General features: G+C 39.4%; 1 protein-coding gene across 2 annotated transcripts; it reads left to right on the top strand.

Moving 5' to 3' along the window:
- The first annotated feature begins 3,268 nt into the window (after positions 1–3,268).
- phb2b (prohibitin 2b) lies at positions 3,269–20,335 on the top strand. 2 transcript variants are annotated; one of them, XM_044361529.1, is made up of 10 exons: positions 3,269–3,343; positions 8,703–8,835; positions 9,770–9,854; positions 9,932–10,011; positions 15,099–15,283; positions 15,581–15,710; positions 16,908–17,011; positions 17,791–17,868; positions 18,279–18,358; positions 19,849–20,335. In XM_044361529.1, the coding sequence occupies exons 1-10, from the start codon at positions 3,323–3,325 to the stop codon at positions 19,871–19,873; spliced, it is 921 nt and encodes a 306-aa protein (XP_044217464.1). In that variant the 5' UTR covers positions 3,269–3,322; the 3' UTR covers positions 19,874–20,335. The 2 variants fall into 2 exon arrangements, with proteins under 2 accessions (XP_044217464.1, XP_044217463.1); XM_044361528.1 differs by lacking the exon at positions 3,269–3,343 and adding an exon at positions 3,375–3,905.

Genomic DNA, 20,335 nt, shown 5'->3' with positions numbered 1-20,335 from the left:
CATCAGTCTTTAGCACTCTATACTAAGCAGTGATGGAAAGTACAGGCATTTACATTTTCTACAGCTTTGTACCTCTATTGCAGTACAGAAAGAAATGGTACTTTTTACTCATCTACATATCTGACAGTTATAGTAGTTACATTACAGATCAAGGTTTTACAATCAAAACATGAGTTTGTAAGATTAGATACATCCCTATAGATATGACAACCCAACGCTATAGAAAGTAGTTAAAATCAGTTCCACCTCAACAAGCACCAAATTCCTGCTTATATATGAATGCATCAGTAATAGTAATCAAATAATATAACGCTCTTAAAGTAGCCATTCTGCATAGAATAGAATACAACTTTGTTCACAAAAGTGGAAAATTGTCTGGCCCATCCAGCAGTTCATTAAAATATCAAAAAACACATACAAACACCACATAACAACAACACTGACAGTATGAATACTCAAGTAATAACATTCAATACACTAAGTTTAAGAAACACTATTAACATTGAGTCTCTAAGAATTGAGGAAAGCCTGTTGCTTATGGGTTAATGATTTTTTATATACGTTTGAAGCCAGTGGCGCTGAATACTGAGAATAGAGGATGTATACCTTCCTCCTCACCCTCTGTTCCCTAACCGGCTCTGAGGCCTTCGGATTAGCCACACTGATGGCCAGCTTGCTCCTGTATGGTTACAATACCATGCGGTGATATTAGATGACACATTTTCAATAAGAGTCTTTAGATTCACTGTAAATATCTGAAATACGAAAGTGTTGTCTCATAAGATCAGACATGGTGAAAAATACTGACTGTCACAAATAAAAAGAAAAGAAGATCTGAGTTGTATAAATCTCACCGGAGTTATATCACACTTGATGGCTTTAAACATCATCACATATGCAGCAGACTTAGTTTCAGTCTAAGATGCAGTGGCCTCTAGTGGCATTTAGGTGATCTCTACAAGACAGGAGCTGAGTTCAGGACAGGTGAAGGTTTATCTGAGGACACAGCAATGATGTTTGAATTTTTTAAAAAAAAGCATATTTTGTCTCCTCTGTCCCATTGTATCTAACTTTGTAGGAGGTTTTGGATTTTTATCTGTCTCTGGAAAGTCTGCCTCCAACTCCAGAAGAAAGGTGAATAGTATTGTTTTATGCTTCTCACAGCATTGAAAATATTTTTTAAAATCAGCAGCAACATCTCTCTCCTCAAACGTTATCCCTGTTTCTTCTGGATAATTGTCAAAACAAGCTGACAATTGGAATGAATAGAAAGTAATGCCAATAAAAACTTTTTACAGTGAGGTCTGTGGATCACAAGCTGTAACCCATCATCATTCCTGAGACTTGTATGGTATTTACATAATAATGAGAACATCATTATTATTGGAATATTGATTTCCCTAGTGTCACTGATCTGCTTCATGACAGTGCAACACCCTCTCATATAGAAGGAATAGATGGCAGAGAACTGATATCCCCTGCCTCTGTGTCAGGCCATTACCAAAATGCTTCTATAGTGAATATTTGGCTCTGTGAAGACCTTGATATTAATTCATGTTTTGACAGCCCCCTTCAAGCTTTCAAGTCTGCCATCTAGTGAATTGTTCCCAAACTTACCTGAATTCTTATTTATCATTTAACCGAATGTTTAAAAGTCAAATTAATTTATGCGACTGCCAACAGATTCTGATGTCACTGGTTGGCAGAGAAGCAGCATGTTAGACCTTGTTTCTTTGAGTCATGTTTATCCTCTACTAATAGTGACTGATGTAGCCACATGCAACACGAATACAACGCAGCAAAGCAACCTTTACTTCCCTCTCCCAACTACTCATCCTCAACTTCTAAATCATTTTTAGCAGCATGTGTATATAATTCTGTCATCTCAGTGTGTGTCTTCAGTCTAACAGAGCAGTGGAAGAGGCATGAAACTTGATGCTAAAGCCTTTCCTTGAAATGTTTGTTTGAAACATTTAATACACTATCTTCATTATCCTCAACTTAAGACAGAACCATCACCCTTTAATTGGCATCATCATTGTTGGCCTCTTTTTTGTATTAATTTATTTATTGATGAGTACAGGTTTAACAGAAATTTTCAAGGTCTATTCACATTTCCCTGTTTTTGAAGAAAACTTCTTCTATTATAAAGAATTGGTTCGACATAATACAGAGGAAAATGAAATTCCAATATTCCCCCTCTTTTGTTTATACCAATTCCCCCACAGTCCCCCATCTCCACTTCACCCAACCTCACCACGGCTAGAAAATTGGACATCTTAACAAAGGAAGGAAAAAAAGGGAAGAAGATAGAAGTTTAGTCTGGAGGTAACACCTTTAGTGAGTTGAAGTATGTTATAAAGGGTTGCTGTTTCCAGAGTTACATTGAGTTACCCATCCTGAAGCCATTGAAAGATGGATGAGGCTCATCTAGATTTCTACTGGAGTAGAAGACGGCATTGTGCAAATAAAGATATGAAAGCTAAAGTGTCTAACTGTTTAGAGGTGAATGGACTACAGTCCTGAGGGCCACCAAATATCACAATAAAAGGGCAGTTTTCTCATACCTTTTATTTTGGAGCAATGGGACAGACCAGTCAACTGGATACAGATTTATCCTAACAAAGCTTCATAAAATATTGTAACATTGCATTTTTACTTCCTGTGAGATTTTGCATCTCTTTCATCAACTAAGTTTCTTAAGGGTGTTCTTTCTTTCTTTTTGAGTGATTTCAACTGTTAACTTACAGTACATACAGTGCTCACAACACTAAAAAATATGCCTGACCAGCAATGAGAGTCCTGCCCTGTTACTACACAATGCTGGACCTCCTTTTTTAGTTTTAGTTTTAGTGTTGGCTGGCTGTAATAATAAATTGTATAATTACAATACACAACACAATAACAATATAATGAGTATGGAGAACACTTAGTATGCATTGCATGGCAGGCACACAAAATTATATAATAATAATAATAATAATAATAATAATAATAATAATAATAATAACAATAATAATAATAACAATAATAATAATAATAATAATAATAATAATAATAATAATTATTATTATTATTATTATTATTATTATGTTGTTGTTGTTGTTGTTATTGTTGTTGTTGTGTATTGTAGTAATTCTATTCTATTCTATCTTTTTAATACACCCATGGCGAGAACCTACAATAATTCTTGTTCTAGTGGCATTACTGTTTTTTCAACTAAAAAAGATGGGCCCATGCTGTCTAACTACATGTCCCAGTAGTCTTTGCGGTTGACGAGGAAGGGGGGTTGTCTCGACCTTGGAGTTTGACGTGCAGCAGCATGGCAAACAAGGAGCCGAATGTAAGTGATTTAAATGATAAACGATTTTAAAGTAAGAGTTCTTCACATTGCTGAATGTGCTGTGTGACGTGTTTATATACAACATGTTTATACGCTCTGTTGTTGAGTTAACGTTTACTCTGTTAACCAGCTAAGTTAAATGTTTGCCAGGTTCTGTCAGTTAGCATGTCACAGACTGTTCTGCTAGTTCATGCTTTGCTGAAATTCGCATACAGTCGTCGTTATAGCAAGGTCATGTTGTACGACATGACGTGACTGTTTATCAGCAAACTAATGTTCTATCCTGGGTTTAAACAGGCGGAGTGGAGCTGCTCAGTAGGTCCATGCTTATTCATTCAGTTTGTTTAATCAAGAGTTCAGTTTTAAAATGAATCCAAATTGTGGCAAATATTCCAGATGAGACGGTTCTATGTCGTACGTGCTCCATATTTTAACGGGCTTTACTATTGGTTTACCCTTGCGAGGCTCCGCCTCGGCACCTGAGGCCGGGGGAGTGGTTCCGCTGTTTAGCCTTGCAGCCAATTTTTCTGTAAAACTGTTGACAGGACACCTCGAACTACAAGTAAGATCAATTATGACTCTTTGTTGTATGATTTTTTCATCTATGGATGTTTTATATTTGTAAAACTTTCCTCGAACTTGTGGGCGGGGCCAGTGAAAGAAACACCACTGCACACATTCAATGGGCCACACAATGCACAAGTAAACCCGGAAGGTAGAGGTTTTTTTTGGTATATGTGCTAGCCGAGCAATTCTTATTGGACTTAATGGATGTTGTTTTCGGTTCGGTATCCAGCTCTGATAATACATCCATGACAAAGCTCCAGTGCATGCATTGCTCACCTCTCTTTTTCACTCAGCCACCTCCACAACATCTGCAGCTACTGTTTGGCTACTGCTGCTCAGGCCGTGTCAGTAGCTTACACAGACTGGTTAGCTCTGGCTCATGTCCTACTAGCACCTGCTCTGGGTTAGCACCATAGACTGTATAAAAATATGGATGTATTTACGGTGACGTCACCCATTGGTTTCTGAAGAGCGGTTTTGAAGCTTAAAGTGAGCCGCTCGGCCATCGCCATCTTGGCAGTGCGTGCCACTGCCTAACTCCCAGCCAATCAAAAATGGGCAAAGAGGCGGGCCGAATGGCTGAAACAAGCCACCTAGCGGCTGGCGGACCTGTCACTCAAAGCAACATGTCCTTCATTATGCATAACATAATAAAATTTAAACGGGCGAGTTATAAAAAAAATCACCCCAGTACAGTTGTCATGAAAGGGGAAATTAGCTATAGAGACCTAAACCGTTTTTTGTACCAGGCTGTAAACATGTTTATTTCTGCTGTAAAGTTGGGCATTTTAACATGGGGGTCTATGGGGATTGACTCGCTTTTGGAGCCAGCCTCAAGTGGCCATTCAAGAAACTGCAGTTTTTGGCACTTCCGCATTGGCTTCATTTTACAGCCCCAGAGGTTGCCACTTGGTTAGCACGAGCTAGCAGCACCACTTCGACCCCTGCCCACCCAGTCATGCTGGTGGTGAAATATGTCTGGTTTTGAGGACCTATGGCATGTACACACTGCTTTTTAGGTTACTGCTGCTCAGGCTGTGTCAGCAGCCATACTAGCTGGTTAGTTCTAGCCACATCATGGTTTGCTAGCACTGTTATCTGGCTAAGTATTAGCAGACAAACCGCTTTGCTCGTTGACTCACTCAACCCTGCAGTCTCCAGTATGCATTATATTACACTGCGGACCCCGTCGCGTCTGAGACTAGGCCTTGTGTCGCTGTTGCCCCCAGGCGAAGCGCTTTTTGGCTAATGAATTCCAGAGGAGTGGCTGCACTAGGAGTGAGCTCCTGATTATATCTCAAACTTGGACCCAAAAAAGTGGAACATTTTGCAAAATAACACTCAAAAATCCTCAGAAAGGACTCTATAGAAGAAGTAGTAGCATTGATCAGCAAGAACAGAAGAGAAAACATCATGTTTAGATATATTTTTCAAATCAAAAACAACTAGCTAGCTGTCAACTGCTAACTGCTACCTGCTGTTACCAATATTTCAAAGGAGATACAGCACTAAAGAAGCTAACAGAAGAGTTTTTTTTTTTTAAACAAGAAGAAAACTTAAAGGATCCTTGTTGGTAATGTAATCCACACATGCTGGAGCCTCTCTATGCACCCTGGATTCAAGAAGTGATGGCATATGACTGGGGGTCACTTGTCATGATGGGGAGTGTGCTCTGTGGTGATGGGGAGCACATGGTTTTCAGGAAGTTCGACTGGCTGTTTGTTTGCCACGGCAGTCGGGCCCAGTGGGCCTCTCTGTCTGTGCAGTGGCTTGCTCACTGCATTTGTGATGCAATCTGCAGGGGTTATGAGGTGATGGATTGTGCTCCTCCAGTGGGCCTGAGGGCACACTCCACGAGGGGCTACGCATCCTTGAGGGTGCTTTTCTGGGGTGTCTCAGTGGAGGACATCTGTCCAGCTGCTTCCTGGTCTTCCACTTAAACTTTTGTGCATTCATATCTTAGGGACATGACTGCCAATTCTATGTTTAATTCAGTGCTTGCAGCACTGTGGGGGAACCTTGTCTGGAGCAGACTCAGGTGTTTTGTTTATAACATCCAGCGTTGCCAGCGTTAGTTTTTGGCTGGGTTTGGACTAGTGTTGGTTTGGACCCAGCTGGGAGTTCAAAATTTTTGGCTGGACTGGCCATGGACCAGCCCTATAACTGCGATTGTCTGTGAGTGAGTGAGTGCCTGAGTGAGTGATGAAGTTACACCATTGGCCGGCGTAAGATGATTGAAGCAGAGGACAGCAGTGTGACGCAGAGTGACTGTGTTTCTACTCCAAGCTCTGATGCTCTCTGCTCTGGCGTTAAATGCAGCGAAGTTGGCTGAACTCTTGTTAAAACAGCAGTGTCTATACCGTCTCCTCCTCCACTGTCCAGTGTGATCGACTCTTCAGCTGACAGCGCTGTCAGCAGCCGGTAGGAGAGACACTCTGTGTTGCGTTTGGATTTTATAACTGAACTAAATGCAACTTTTTATTTTTCTGACATTTTCACATCACAAATGGCAGCTGCTCTGCAGGTGTGCTTGATTTGACTGTAACTGCAGTAACAAGGCGGAGATAAGCCTCCTGAATTTACACTCAAAATGCTGTCAAAACTTTAATTTACAATTTCCACCACAGCCTCCATGATCATTCACCAGGAAAGAGGTAGAAAAAAGGTGCATAGAGGCATGAGAGAGCGCGCAGGGTTAAAGCACCCTAAATAACCATCACTCTGACAAAACACTCAATGCAGAGTGAAAGATGAGAGACATCCACAGAGTGAAACAGATGAAAGAGCAGGGAGAGTTAACAGATATGTAATTAGAATAGTTATAATTAGAATTAAAATAAGTTCTCTTTCAAATCAAACATGTTAAGACATGAGTGGAAAGTATTGTTCTTGCAACTGCATTTATAATCTTTTTTTTTTGTGTCTCAAACGTAGCTTAACCATGTCATGTGATATGCAAGCAGCAACCTCTGGGGCTGTAAAATGAAGCCAATGCGGAAGTACCAAAAACTGCAGTTCCTTGAATGACCACCTGAGGCTGGCTCCAAAAGCGAGTCAATCCCCATAGACCCCCATGTTAAAATGCCCAACTTTACAGCAGAAATAAACATGTTTACAGCCTGGTACAAAAAATGGTTTACATCTCTATAGCTTATTTCCCCTTTCATGACAACTGTACGGGGGGTGAATTTTTTTATAACTCACCCGTTTGAATTATATTAAGCTGTAAAGTTGCATAATGAAGGACATGGCTGCTTAGAGTGACAGGTCCGCCAGCCGCTAGGTGGCTTGTTTCAGCCATTCGGCCCGCCTCTTTGCCCATTTTTTGATTGGCTGGGAATTATGCAGCGTCACGCACTGCCAAGATGGCGATGGCCGGAGCAGCTCACTTTGAGCTTCAAAACCGCTCTTCAGAAACCAACAGGTGACGTCACAGTAACTACGTCCAAATTTTATACAGTCTATGGTGATATGCTACTTCAGTACACTTTACCAGCAAATATTACTGGGATCACTACAGAAAATTGATGAACATTTAAAATCCCGGAATTTACATTATAGACCTTGCCATACACTAGCTTTGGACTTAGTCTTGTTTTCTCAGGTGCCAAGGTGGAGCCTCACAAGGGTAATTTAATAGCGAAGCCTGTTAGAGGGCTACACACTTACTCATAGAACTTACTTCCAGGTAACTACTACTTACTGCAGTAATCTACTTTTTAAATGGACAGTGAAGTTAAATATTCTTCCTGGAATCTTGACTGTCCATTTCTTCCTACACGGAATGATGAGCATCATCTTTCTTATTCTGATCCTCTTGTGTTATCAAGTCAAACTCCTGTGACACCATCACCACCTATGCTCACATCAACTCAGTTTCCACTTTTTCTTCTGAACTGACTGTAGGATGAGGTGTGTGTGTGTGTGTGTGTGTGTGTGTGTGTGTGTGTGTGTGTGTGTGTGTATGTATATGTATGTGTATCCATCCTGTACTACTCTATGTTGAATTGACTTTACTGCATGCCATTTGTGTAGTTCTAAATGCCCATGGCTGCAATTAATGTTTATATTCATTAGTGAGCAATGTGTTGTTTTTTTATCAACCGATTAATCATTAAAGTTAGGAAATGGTGAAAAATATTGATAAAATGTGAAAAATGTCTGTTAGGAAGTCCCATTCCAAAGTGACATCTTCAAATGTATTGAAGAGATATTTAGTCAGCAATTACGTCAAACTAAGGGTGTATATCTCTCCCTGTAAGATGATTCCATACGTATCTAGATGCATCATCCACAATCCGGTACAAAACCAACACCAATACATTGTAACTATATGATGAGTGGCAGGACTCACACGCATACAGGCTACAGGCACAGAGAGGGGGACTTTGGGACAAATGGTTCTTAACAGATGTATCGATTTTTTTCAGAATTTTGTTCAGAACTTGGGTCGGATCTGTCGTTGTTCATCGATGTAGCTAAAACTTTGACTCTTATATCGATTTCCCGATACGTTTGGTCAATCTATACAGTTTGCTGCTGTTCTCTGTAAAACAATAACAGTGCACAGCAGCAAACTGGAACCAGATAATTATTTCAATAGATGACTTAAATGATTATCAAATTTGATAACTATTAATTTTCTCACAAATAACTAATCAATTAAGTGACTAATAATATCCGGCTACTCTAAAGTCACACATTGAGGACATGACTATGATCTATATATGTCATATATGTCATTGTGTTGCTATCTCTCTCGTCTTCACACACACAAACGCATCAACTGAAGCGTTTCGTCCAGCACCTGAGGGATCTGGCAGGTCGGTTATCTTCGTCCGGTGGCAGAGGGGCAGGATTGGGACTGAAGCTGCTGATTGGAGCCGGTGCTTTGGCATATGGCGTTAAAGAAGCCACCTACACAGGTAAACACACACTCGTACAGTAATCACACCAAGCTTAAATATGTGACAGATGCAGGTAGATGCAGGTTCAAGTCCCAAGATGGCACTGATAGTAATACACTAAAACTACCAGGAGACTGTTGTATGTGGTCCTTCTTACACAGAGTTCCACCCTGTTAGTGACCAAACAGCAAGGCACAGGATGCAGGTTTTTGTGGTTTCAAAAGTTTTTATGTACCCAAAAATGCAAAAAGAATAAAGCAATCATGATTAATAACTAAATTGGGCCATAAAAGAGGTCAACAGAACAGAGCTTACCTCAAAATACAGCAAACTGAGCTGCATAACTGAACTAACCTCAACAGAGACAAAACTGACCTCACTAATGACACGAGGGGAACATATTGTCCGTTTACACCTTGCATTAAAATGCGTCTCGTATCCAGATTGTATCTAGATATGATTTAACCTGATTATATTTACACCTGGTATTAATATGTGTCTCCAGTGTCCACATTGAGACCTGATTGAGATCTGAACGCTCTTTCCAGCTCAAATAACTGAACGCCTGATCCTGATCCTCCTCACGGGTCCAAAAAAAACAACAAACAGAAAAACATGATGGCCATTTGTGAAGCTGCACTATTGTATGGACTTTTGCTTGCTTTTCGAAGCGGGGGAAGAAGCCCTGTTCTGTGCAAAAATGATATTCAGCTGAAGCTAATATGACGCTTCAGTGGTCTGACTCCATGAGACGTATACACTAAGAAAATGACATTGTTTTTATTCATTGATTCATTGATTTTCTGCTTTTCACAAAGCTATAAGCACTGAATCTTTCCCAGTGCTTATATTTTACCAGTGGTAGTAATTCTCATATTCTGTGTGTGTGTGTGTGTGTGTGTGTGTGTGTGTGTGTGTGTGTGTGTGTGTGTGTGTGTGTGTGTGTGAGCAGTGGAGGGTGGTCACAGAGCTATCATCTTCAACAGGATTGGAGGGATGCAGATGGACACTGTTCTGGCCGAGGGGCTGCATTTCAGGTGGGATCAGCTGATTGATGAACTGATTGGTTTCAGTAATTATAATGATCAGTCTTTGATTAGCGTCTGTGTTGTAGGGTGCCATGGTTCCAATACCCTATCGTCTATGATATCAGAGCCAGACCCAGGAAGATCTCCTCTTTGACTGGCAGCAAAGGTAACACACACACTCACACACACATATATACTGACTATTGACTGGCTCTTAACTTTTATGATTGGCTGAATGTAAGTAATTGTAGTAGAAATGTGCTGCTGCAGCTTAACAGTCATCTTAATGTGTCATGGTGAAAACTTGACTCTTGTAACCTGTAGGGATACAGGGAAGAAAGGTTGTACTTCGATGACATATTGAGATTTTTTGAATGACATATTTAATCATCATTTTTAAGGTCAGGAATAATCTCGCTTTTTGCACCCTATACAGATCAGAGTCCAATATATACTTATTATGTTCATACACTATACAGCTGCAGAATGCAAAGTTCGGCTAGATTAGTAAATGTGTTTAACAGATGAATTGCTCTGCATTTAGAAAATGTAACCTGCAAAGTCACTCCACAATATGTAACACACTGAATTGTTAATATTTGGGGTTTTAACACCTTTAACAAGATCGGTACCTGAATCTGACTATTCAGTCTAAGCTGATTCACCCGTTTGGGCCAGTACTTTGAATGTTTGATGGTGAACATGAAACACTGATGTGAAACCGCCATGAAATATTGTGTGCGTGACAAAAACTATGGTTTTTATCGAGACCGTAGTCATCTCCCTGTCCCCTCTCATCCACTATGTTTTACAGCCACATGGAGCTCGTTGTATTAATAGCAAACTGACCATGACTCACACTGGTGGTCACTGATAATTCTCAGGGCTGCATAGTTTTCAACTATAGACTGATGCTGAATATAACATACTAGCTTTTTATTAAAAACAAAGTAAAATGATGAGTGAAAAATGAGTCCCATTTGGTGTAAAATGTTCTAACTCACTGGAATAGCCTACATCAGAGGTCACGTAAGCAAAGAAAATAAAAAGTCCATAAAGTGAAAACAGGAGTGACACAGACTCCAGGCCTGTATAGAATTTACCATGCATCTAGAATCAATCACCCCTACACTAGTTACAGCTTCAAATCATTATTTTAAAATCACCATGTCCTCTGACAAAATCAACATAAAGAAGAATCAAGTGCTTTGGAAGCGTCTTTCAGCACATCACGGCCTGTTGTGGACAGAGACGAAACACAATGCGCACCTGGCGCAGAAGTAGAGATTTATTTAGATCAGTTCCACAGATCTGCACATTTATCAACTTTTTATTTTTTTTACGGATGTAGTGGCGCAACAAGTATGCAAGATATATCACAATCAGGTTCCAAATGGTTGTGCCAATGACACGTTTACCAGCCAATCTGCCTTTTGTGGCTTCTACTTCTGAGCAGTTAAGTTTTTCTGTAGTTTTACCATCACAGCCCTCTTTGCAATGAGTGTCAGCTCTCTGCACTGCTGCACTGCTCCAACAGAGCTTTCCTTACACAGAGAAATGGGGGTGTGGTAGTATACTAATCACCAATAGTGGGCATGCACCCGTTAAGTTAGAATGATTCTGATTTACTAACATACGCATGGTGGTAAGAACAAAATTGGCCAGTGCGCATGTGTCATGAATCTGATGGTAATTTTGCGTGCACACTTATTTTGTGTGCCAAGTAAGAATATTTCTACGCACATATTAGTGAATGAGGCCCAATGTGTATATACAGGTGAAACTGTTTCTGTAATCTGTAAACAGGATACAAATTGTGAGGGGAGTGCTGAAATAAATATTGAATGGAATGCTGAAATAATATTGTATGGATAAAAAAGTGATATTAATTTATAAACATACAATAGGTTTATATGTGTGTGATTGACTATATCAACGTTTAGAATGAGTGATCACAGAGAAAGTTGGAGATGACAGAACGTTGTCCTCTTAACTCCATCAATGTTTTCAATGGATTATGTTCACCTGTGTTTCCTCCTGATCAAAAGCATCCCAGAAGTGGCTCCCTGCTCCTCTGTGCTAAAGATACGCGCCCCATCTATTTTTGACAGAGGCCACATCAAGCAGCATTGAGCACCCGGTCAATTTTCTAAATAAAACATCCTGTGCAGACTCCCGATTGTATATATCAACAATTAACGCAATTAATACAGACAAATAAAGATACCATTTAACTATGTAGCCTACTTAACCATAGTAGAAGCACAAAAATCAAGGAAAATGACCAAATGAATGAAAGGGGCAGTCGCCCTGCTAATGCAGTAATAACAGTAGCCTAAAGTGCTTTATCAGCTTTGACAAGGCTGCCGTAATTACTGTAGTAGGAGTGCAACTGAATTTAAAAGGCGAATGGCTTCCTCGCAGTCAAGATGCCCGGCGGGACAGGATGCCATGCAGAGGACGGAGAAAAACCATGTCAGAGTTGAAAAGCGGCGCATAGTACACAGGGATTCAAATCAGTAAAAACACTGAATAAAGCAGTTTCACATAATCATGTGAATAAAGCAGTTTCACGTTAAAAATCAGTGTTTCTCCGAGGCTGTTCAGTGGACACAGGACGTTTGGGAAGGGCTCTGTGTAAGCTGAGCTGCCGCTAACGTTTGCTCAGCTTGTTTCTCTGACAACTTAAGATCCAGACGTCCGATGACTAAAATCCTCTATCTGGTTAAAAGATATACTTAAAAACGACCAAGATCTAAAAAGTTTATCGTAAAATGTGGCTTAAAACTGAATAAAAGTTCATTCATGACAGTGGCTGGCAACGCTGACATATTACCTTCTATGCGTATACTCTTTGGTAGATGTCATTGTAGTGGACAATCAGAACGCTGATGCATGTGCAGAAGATGATTATCATCTTGTGTGCATATACTCACTGGTAGAAGGGGTATAACGCCATTGACAGGCGACCAAATGAAACGGATTGTTAACTTGATTACGGCTTTCTCTTTGAAAATTGTTGGAAACATTTGGGATAATGTTAGTACACAACTTAGCAAAATATATAACATAGATCTAGTTGTTTTTAGATATTTTAATGCGGAATAGTTACATATTACAGCTTTAAATTCACACATTAGAAGAAAACAGGGCCTGACCAATACTGGATTTTACTAATACAAATGTTATGGAGTAAAAAAATTCCAATACCAATATATCAGTTGATAATCTTATATATACAGAATATATACATAAATGCACATTTTTTGCAATGTTCCTTCAAATATGGTTATCAAACACTTCTGACAAATATATGTAATGGAGGCATGATGTTTTACAGTTTAAAAATAAACTTTATTGTGTAAAATGATGTCAGTGCACTGAAACAGTAAACTTCACTGGGAATTTAATAATTATAAATAACTATAAATAAAACAGAACAAAAAACCACATGTACGTATATATTTAACTTGAATTAAGAAAAAAGATCAAATATACATGCTGCCTATGTAACTTTAAAACAATATCTCTTGAAAACTCTCTCTCTTGTAGAAAACATTGGCAACGTGTGCTGCTATTTATACTACTAGTGATGTCAGAGTGTGGTCTGGTTCAGGAGTGGTTTAGTTGACCTCACTCGCATTTAGCATTGTATCTGAGAGCATCAGAGGGTTGTGAAAAAATAAGGGTGCAGAAATGGGGTATCGCACCGCATCATCCCCATCACCCCTCCCTATTTCATGTACAGTTCTGTTTGTAGTTGATCAATTTTGAGACACAACCTTGTTTGTAAAACTTTGTAGCCTGCCGTCCTATCATCTTGCGTTGCTCTTTGATGTGTGGGCTACTCTACAGATGAATGGAATCATCAGTGTTTAGGGGGTAGTTTTATATTTAACATAAAGGAATGAAGACATTCAGGATATACTTTTGGTGTAAAAGAATTGATTACCCGTGCCACCAATGGGGGCATTTATGAAATAGAACGCATCACATCTGCATTCCAGAAAATAATGCAGTAAAATGCAGGGAGTGGTGGTTTAAAAGTTTCAGGCCAATTCATGGTTTCTGTGTATGTCAGCTGGGGACCTGCACATGGACCATGCGGAAAAACACGTTATTCTATACATTCTACACTCGGGGATCTGCAGACACAGACGCGTTCCACATGTGCACACTAGAACACAAGGTTGCAGCCTTGATAACTTTCCAGAGTTGTAAAATCCAGACCGTGAATATTACAAACTGCTGTGTAGTGTTTTTCTGATCAGCCTTTAAATGCAATAATCTGTTACTCCAACAGGACTTGCTGGATCGTATTTCATTGTCTCACCAGCATTTTAAACCAGGGGCTGCTGTGGCTCAGGAGGTAGAGCAGGTTGTCCACTAATCGGAAGATCGGCAGGTCGATTCCCAACTCCTCCAGTCCACATGTTGAAATGTCCTTGGTCCTTGTTTACAGTCTGAATGCAGCTGAGGAGTTCCTGTATGTTGCTGAATAACAAGAAAAAGTAAAAAAAAGAGAATTTTGTGTGCAACAGCTTACTAAGAACATGATTACAATACACAGATACAGTAGATGAGACAGGCATTCCTGTTTGCCCTTAAACGCATGCACAGTTGGCGTACAGTCCGTGCAGTCTCAAATTTTGGTCTGCGTGTGGTCTCTCATGGACATGGTCAGTTGACGAAAATTTACACCATGTGGAAAGCATGAATTGGCCCATACAGAAGTGAGTTTGTGATGGGAAGGTTGTTGTTCAATCCTCAGACTCTGGGTGGGGAAAGTGAAAGAGTGAGCAAGGCCCTTAACCCTAACTGCTCCAGTGGAGCTTCTCAGCAGCCAGTAGATCAGACTGTGGTTATACTGGGCAGCTTCCAGGTTTGAGTGTGTGTAACTGAGAGTATGGTCAGTGTTTCTGCAAAAGAGAAGCTTCCTCTCAGTCAAATGTCCCTTAACAAATAAAGGTTAAAAAGATATGCCAGCAAAACACAAGTTTTAATCTCTCCTGTGTTAGAAAACATTTTTGAGACATTGGCCCATTATGCACAGTATTTAACCTATGGGAGTAACAACTACTCAGAAAGAGCAGGAGGATTTGGAGTCACAGTCAGAGGCTGGTCAGTTTGTGTTTAAACAGGTTAAACTGGATCCTGTTTTAATCAGCATACTATAACATACATAACTTGATTTTCTGTAAAATATTTAATCTCTCAGTAACAAGTGTCTAATGTGTGTGTGTATGTGTGTAGATCTGCAGATGGTCAACATAGCGGTGCGGGTATTGTCCAGACCCATGGCGTCCAACCTGCCAACCATGTACCAACAGCTAGGGAAGGACTACGATGAGAGAGTCCTGCCCTCCATTGTCAACGAGGTCCTCAAGTCAGTGGTAGCAAAGTTCAACGCCTCGCAGCTCATCACACAGAGAGCACAGGTACTGTTCTCACCACATCCTAACAGCTGATAAAGGTCTGTGATTTTTGTTTTTAACACAGTCTGTATTTATAGTCTCCCAATCAAGGATGTAATAATTAACTGTTTCAGCATTACCTGAAACTATTAATATTATTGTGAAGTATATAATGATACTCTGACGGTGTCAGAGAGACGACCTCAGCGATTAATGCAATCCAATATACTAAAACTACAAACCACTGCCTCAAGGCTTGCCACAGAGTTCAGTACATACCTGGTGTAATGTTGAATATTGTTGGTCTTTATTGTTGTCTAGGTGTCCCTGCTGGTCCGCAGGGAGTTGTTTGAGAGAGCCAAAGACTTCAACATCATCCTTGACGATGTAGCCATTACTGAGCTGAGCTTCAGCAGCCAGTACACTGCTGCTGTAGAGGCCAAGCAAGTTGGTAAGGCTCCTCCGTATACCACATAGAGGCAACAGAATCGCTCATGCTGACTGATGTTTGTTGTGTTGTTCAACAGTCCCGTTAATCTCAGACTATTTTGTTTTGAGCTTCAATTTAAACAATTAAAAAATGTTGTTTTTGAATTTAAAAATTGTTTAAATTCAAACAGCCATAAAGGAAAACTGTTTGATTATCACAGCAGGCTGAGTAGGATTTTTAAAGAATTTGTTTTCATGAATTCTTAAGTTGCACATCAGCTGGGGTCTCTTTATTGAGACCCAATGTGTTGCTTTGGTCTGATTGAGCCAACAGACAGTCACATGACTGTCTCTGCACCATTTGTCATTATTTAAGACAAAGACTTTATGATGAAAAGTACTATGAAATAATGAAACAAAATGATCAATGGTCCACACTTTGGGTCTCCATAATCAGCAGGTGGCCATTGTCTTTTCAGTTGTCAACATCTGATATGATTGTCAGTTGGCGCAACCCCAATGTATGTATTAATATTGTGTGCACTAAGACCACACATGTCCAGTGATTCTCATGAGGTGCACTTTAAATGGAAGCTTATTCAGGAAACATTGAGTGCATTATATCATAGGCCAGCAGAAGAACAACATAAAGAACACCACCCCATTCGAAGGCACTAATTGTCAGAAGATATTCCAACTGAGAAAATGTAAAGAAAAGTTCTTCATTCTCATGTAAAGTTTGAAAAGTGCAAAGTAAGCAAACAGTAGTCCTGCCACTGAGTCATACACTGTGTTGCCTACAGCTAGTTTGGCTATTTTCACTACAGCTGTTTCACTGGCAGTAACTGTGTTCATGGAAAGGTGTAGACTATTCAATAAACAAGTTTATACAACAGAGCGAATCTGATGAAGCAACGTGCAAAACGCGTAGTTCGCTCCATTTGTTTTTTTAATGTAATCTAAAATCTAAAATAGTATTCTGGTGTGCACTGAAATACTTTTTTGATTTTCTGTAATTTGCCCTGCATAAGCTGGCATCCAGGAAAGAGGCACTGCTGTGCACGGGGGAAGTTTATACTTTTGTTTGTAGAAATGTTTCTTGCTTTAGTAACGGTATATATTATGTTTCACTTTGGAGGTTTTTGACAAAGTCTTAAAATTCATTTAATTTGTACTTAGAACTCATTAATTGTGTGTGTGCATGTGTGTGTGTGTTTAGCCCAGCAAGAGGCCCAGAGAGCCCAGTTCTATGTGGAGAAAGCCAAACAAGATCAGAGGCAGAAGATCATCCAGGCTGAGGGAGAGGCTGAAGCTGCCAAAATGGTAACTGACTGTCTGACTGGATGACTAACCTGGTTCTCACTAGCCAGGTTTTCAACCAAATGTAGCTCAAATTTTAACCAAATTTCCAGGAAATGGCAAAGAAGATTTGAATTGATGTGCACTTCCATCCACTACTGTTGTGTAAATATTAGAAGTTGGGTCGTTGACATAAACAATTGGTGGCACAAAATTCCTAGTTGCAAAAGCAATGTAGAATGGATGGAAATATGACATTTTAGTTTGTTTCATATATTCATTTGAGGAATGTTACAGTTTCCTCATTGCTCCACACAGATCTGATGTTTTTGTCTTCTGCTTTTTGTTGTCTCTTCTGTGGACGTTTAAGTCACCTGCTTCATGCACATAACTTTTTTCCTAAGTCTATTTCCACTGCACTCTGTCACATTTTGCATTTTCAAGATACTTATATTTAATTTTACAATTTTTCAATGTTTTCATTCAGGTTTTTTTATGTGCAAATCGAAATGTGAATAAAAACAGGTGGATGGAAACACACCTACTATTGAAACAGAAACAGCAGCGCTCCACCTCAGGTGATTTATCCTACTGAGAAATGAACTGATCTGTAATATCAGTGCTGCCAGTTTCTGTTAATATGTAAACTTCAATCACACAATGAAACCGTTTTATTGACCATAAGGACTTTGAATATCTAAAGAAGAGAAAAAGAAACAGTGTCATTTGCTGCCCTGCATCACATTTCTGGTCATGCTGTATGAATGGCAATATGCTGACTAAACAAAAACTGTGTTTGTCAGCTGGGCCGAGCAGTGACTAAGAACCCAGGCTACCTGAAGCTGAGAAGAATCAGAGCAGCACAGAACATCGCTAAGACGGTCAGTACTGCTGTTTGTCTACTACTGTCTGTTACAGTGTGCTGCTGTCTACTACTGTCTACTGCAGTCTGCTACTGTCTGCTACTGTCTATTACAGTCTACTACTGTCTACTGCAGTCTACTACTGTCTATTACAGTCTGCTACTGTCTACTGCAGTCTGCTACTGTCTATTACAGTCTGCTACTGTCTACTGCAGTCTGCTACTGTCCGCTACTGTCTATTACAGTCTGCTACTGTCTACCGCAGTCGTTTTAAGACATCTTTGGATTAAGACTATTTAAGGATTATGAGAATTTGTTTATTGAGAGTTTGCATTATATGTTTACATTACATAACATGGTGATGATCATGGTGGTATGGCAGTGATGATGAAGATGATGATAATGATGGCTGTTGTGTCTGCTTCCAGGTGGCATCATCTCAGAACAAGGTGTACCTTAATGCTGACAGTTTGGTCCTGAACCTACAAGACCAGACAATGTTTGACAAGTAGGTTTACAAACACACACACACACACACACATTATAAATATGTTCCCATATTAAAAGTACCATCCTTTTCTGTCACGTTAACTAAGGCTAACACAACACACGCACACACAAACATTTTACTTATACACACACACAAACATTTTACATATATATGTAAAATGTTAATGTGTGTGTGTGTATATGTTTTCTTTTTTTTCTGTCATTCCTACTTTCCAGGCAGTCAAACTCATGAAAACACAACCTTCTTTCCTTGAAAAACTTAGATTGACAGAACAAATGTTAATTCATGGTTCACTTACTAGCTTTTTCTAGGGCTTTCAACTGCCCCATGGTCTTCTTCAGTGGATAAAGTTTGCTTAATTGCCACTGAAATGACAACATCTCCATGACAATGTACATAATTTATTTCTAAGGCCCTGCCAGGCCTTTACTATAGTTGAGTTTAGTTAGTTAGAACTAAAGGACTGTAAACTGGATCAAAGAGTGTGTTTTTAGAAGTGGCTATTCTGTTAGCTAACATTACCGTCACTTGAATGTACAGATTTCTTGCAATTAGTTAAGTAACTTTGTGACTCATGGTAAACTGTGACATACCTGTAATAGATAAGATTTCAAATGCAGCAAAGCTCTGTTAGCTACTATGTTCTGTTAGCTACTAAAGATAACCTTTGGCGTCTTGTGCACCCACATGGGCGCACATGGGGGACTCAACTGCACAGTATTCCACTGATCTACAGATGGTGGTTGGATATCGCCCCTGATGGCCCGATTTGATTTGATTTTGATTCACTGTCCAGAATCAATGAATTTCAATTTGATTCAATTCTTGATTCAGTTACATCAGATAAATATGAGTACTGTATAAAGCTTTTCTCAGTTTATCCTGGGAAATTAAATTACTTCTGCATTCAACAAGTGAGTAACACTGTTGAACATTACAGGCTGGATTGTCAACACCTTTCCTTGTTATTGTTGTAAGGATTTTTTTCTTGAGCAAATGCAAAAAGAACATGACACATCTATATTATTTAGGCTGACGTGCAAAACAGCTAGAATAATAAAAGACCTGCAATACTAGCAAGAGCTTCATCATTATGCATATTTAAAAAATTAATGCTATCCCATACATCAACGCATGGACTGTCAAAATTGGACTGTTAAAATAATCTTTTTGCGCATGTAATAACTCAGTTTACAAAGTAGATATTTTACCAACGAGTAAACACTGCACACAACACACAACATTTAGTGCCCATGGACAAATGGTTGCTGAGTAAAGGCTCAAATGCAAAGATCAATCTCTCTCTCTCTCAATATATAAAATATGTTAACATGTTCAAATAAAAACATCATTGCCAAACAATATTCCATATAAAATAAATTTACACAAAAGCTTCCCAGTAACAGTAAAAAGAACAGAACTGATGACACCTACCCTGTGCAGCAGTGTGATAGTGCTGGTTAATGAAGTTTGCTGTTGTTTTTCAGCTTGTCACTGGGCCGTAAGAAGTGATGAAGACACAAAGAGAGGCAATTGATCTGCCCGTTATCAACTTCTGAACAGTCTGTATCAGTTTTTCACAGAGAATCAACATACATGACTTTGGACAAGTATGAATGTGGACGACAAGAAAGAGGAGACTTTTTTTTACCCGTCTCAGATATTTGGGAGTGGCCTGTGTTATCTCTGAAGTTTGTCAATTAATTATTGTATTGGAACAAAACAGTGATCTCATTTTCACAATGAACAAATCAGTAAGTAATACATTTGTTTTTGGACAGATAGAAAGTACAAAGTCAAACAAACCGGATGAGCACATATCAGCCATATCTCCACCAAGGTGGAGGTGGTGTCACAGATGTTTGGTTATGTGTGTGGATTCATGAAGTAAACATGTAAATGCAGCCACCTGTGTTGGCAGACCAAGTTAATACAACCTAATTTATCATTTAATAAACTTTTATTGTAAGTGAA

This window comes from Thunnus albacares, chromosome 9 (assembly GCF_914725855.1).
Source record: "Thunnus albacares chromosome 9, fThuAlb1.1, whole genome shotgun sequence".
In the NCBI taxonomy this organism is placed as follows: domain Eukaryota; kingdom Metazoa; phylum Chordata; class Actinopteri; order Scombriformes; family Scombridae; genus Thunnus; species Thunnus albacares.
Note: the sequence above shows the minus strand (reverse complement) of the source record. Positions and strands in the feature narration are given on the sequence as shown.

What these genes read in the sequence shown, in the direction of transcription:
- phb2b (XM_044361528.1), top strand. Translation starts at nt 3,753, where the DNA reads ATGTCGTACGTGCTCCATATTTTAACGGGCTTTACTATTGGTTTACCC. An exon ending in TGTAGAGGCCAAGCAAGTTG is followed by an intron (nt 15,711 to 16,907) that starts GTAAGGCTCCTC and finishes GTGTGTGTTTAG; the next exon opens with CCCAGCAAGAGGCCCAGAGA. An exon ending in AGGCTGAAGCTGCCAAAATG is followed by an intron (nt 17,012 to 17,790) that starts GTAACTGACTGT and finishes TGTGTTTGTCAG; the next exon opens with CTGGGCCGAGCAGTGACTAA.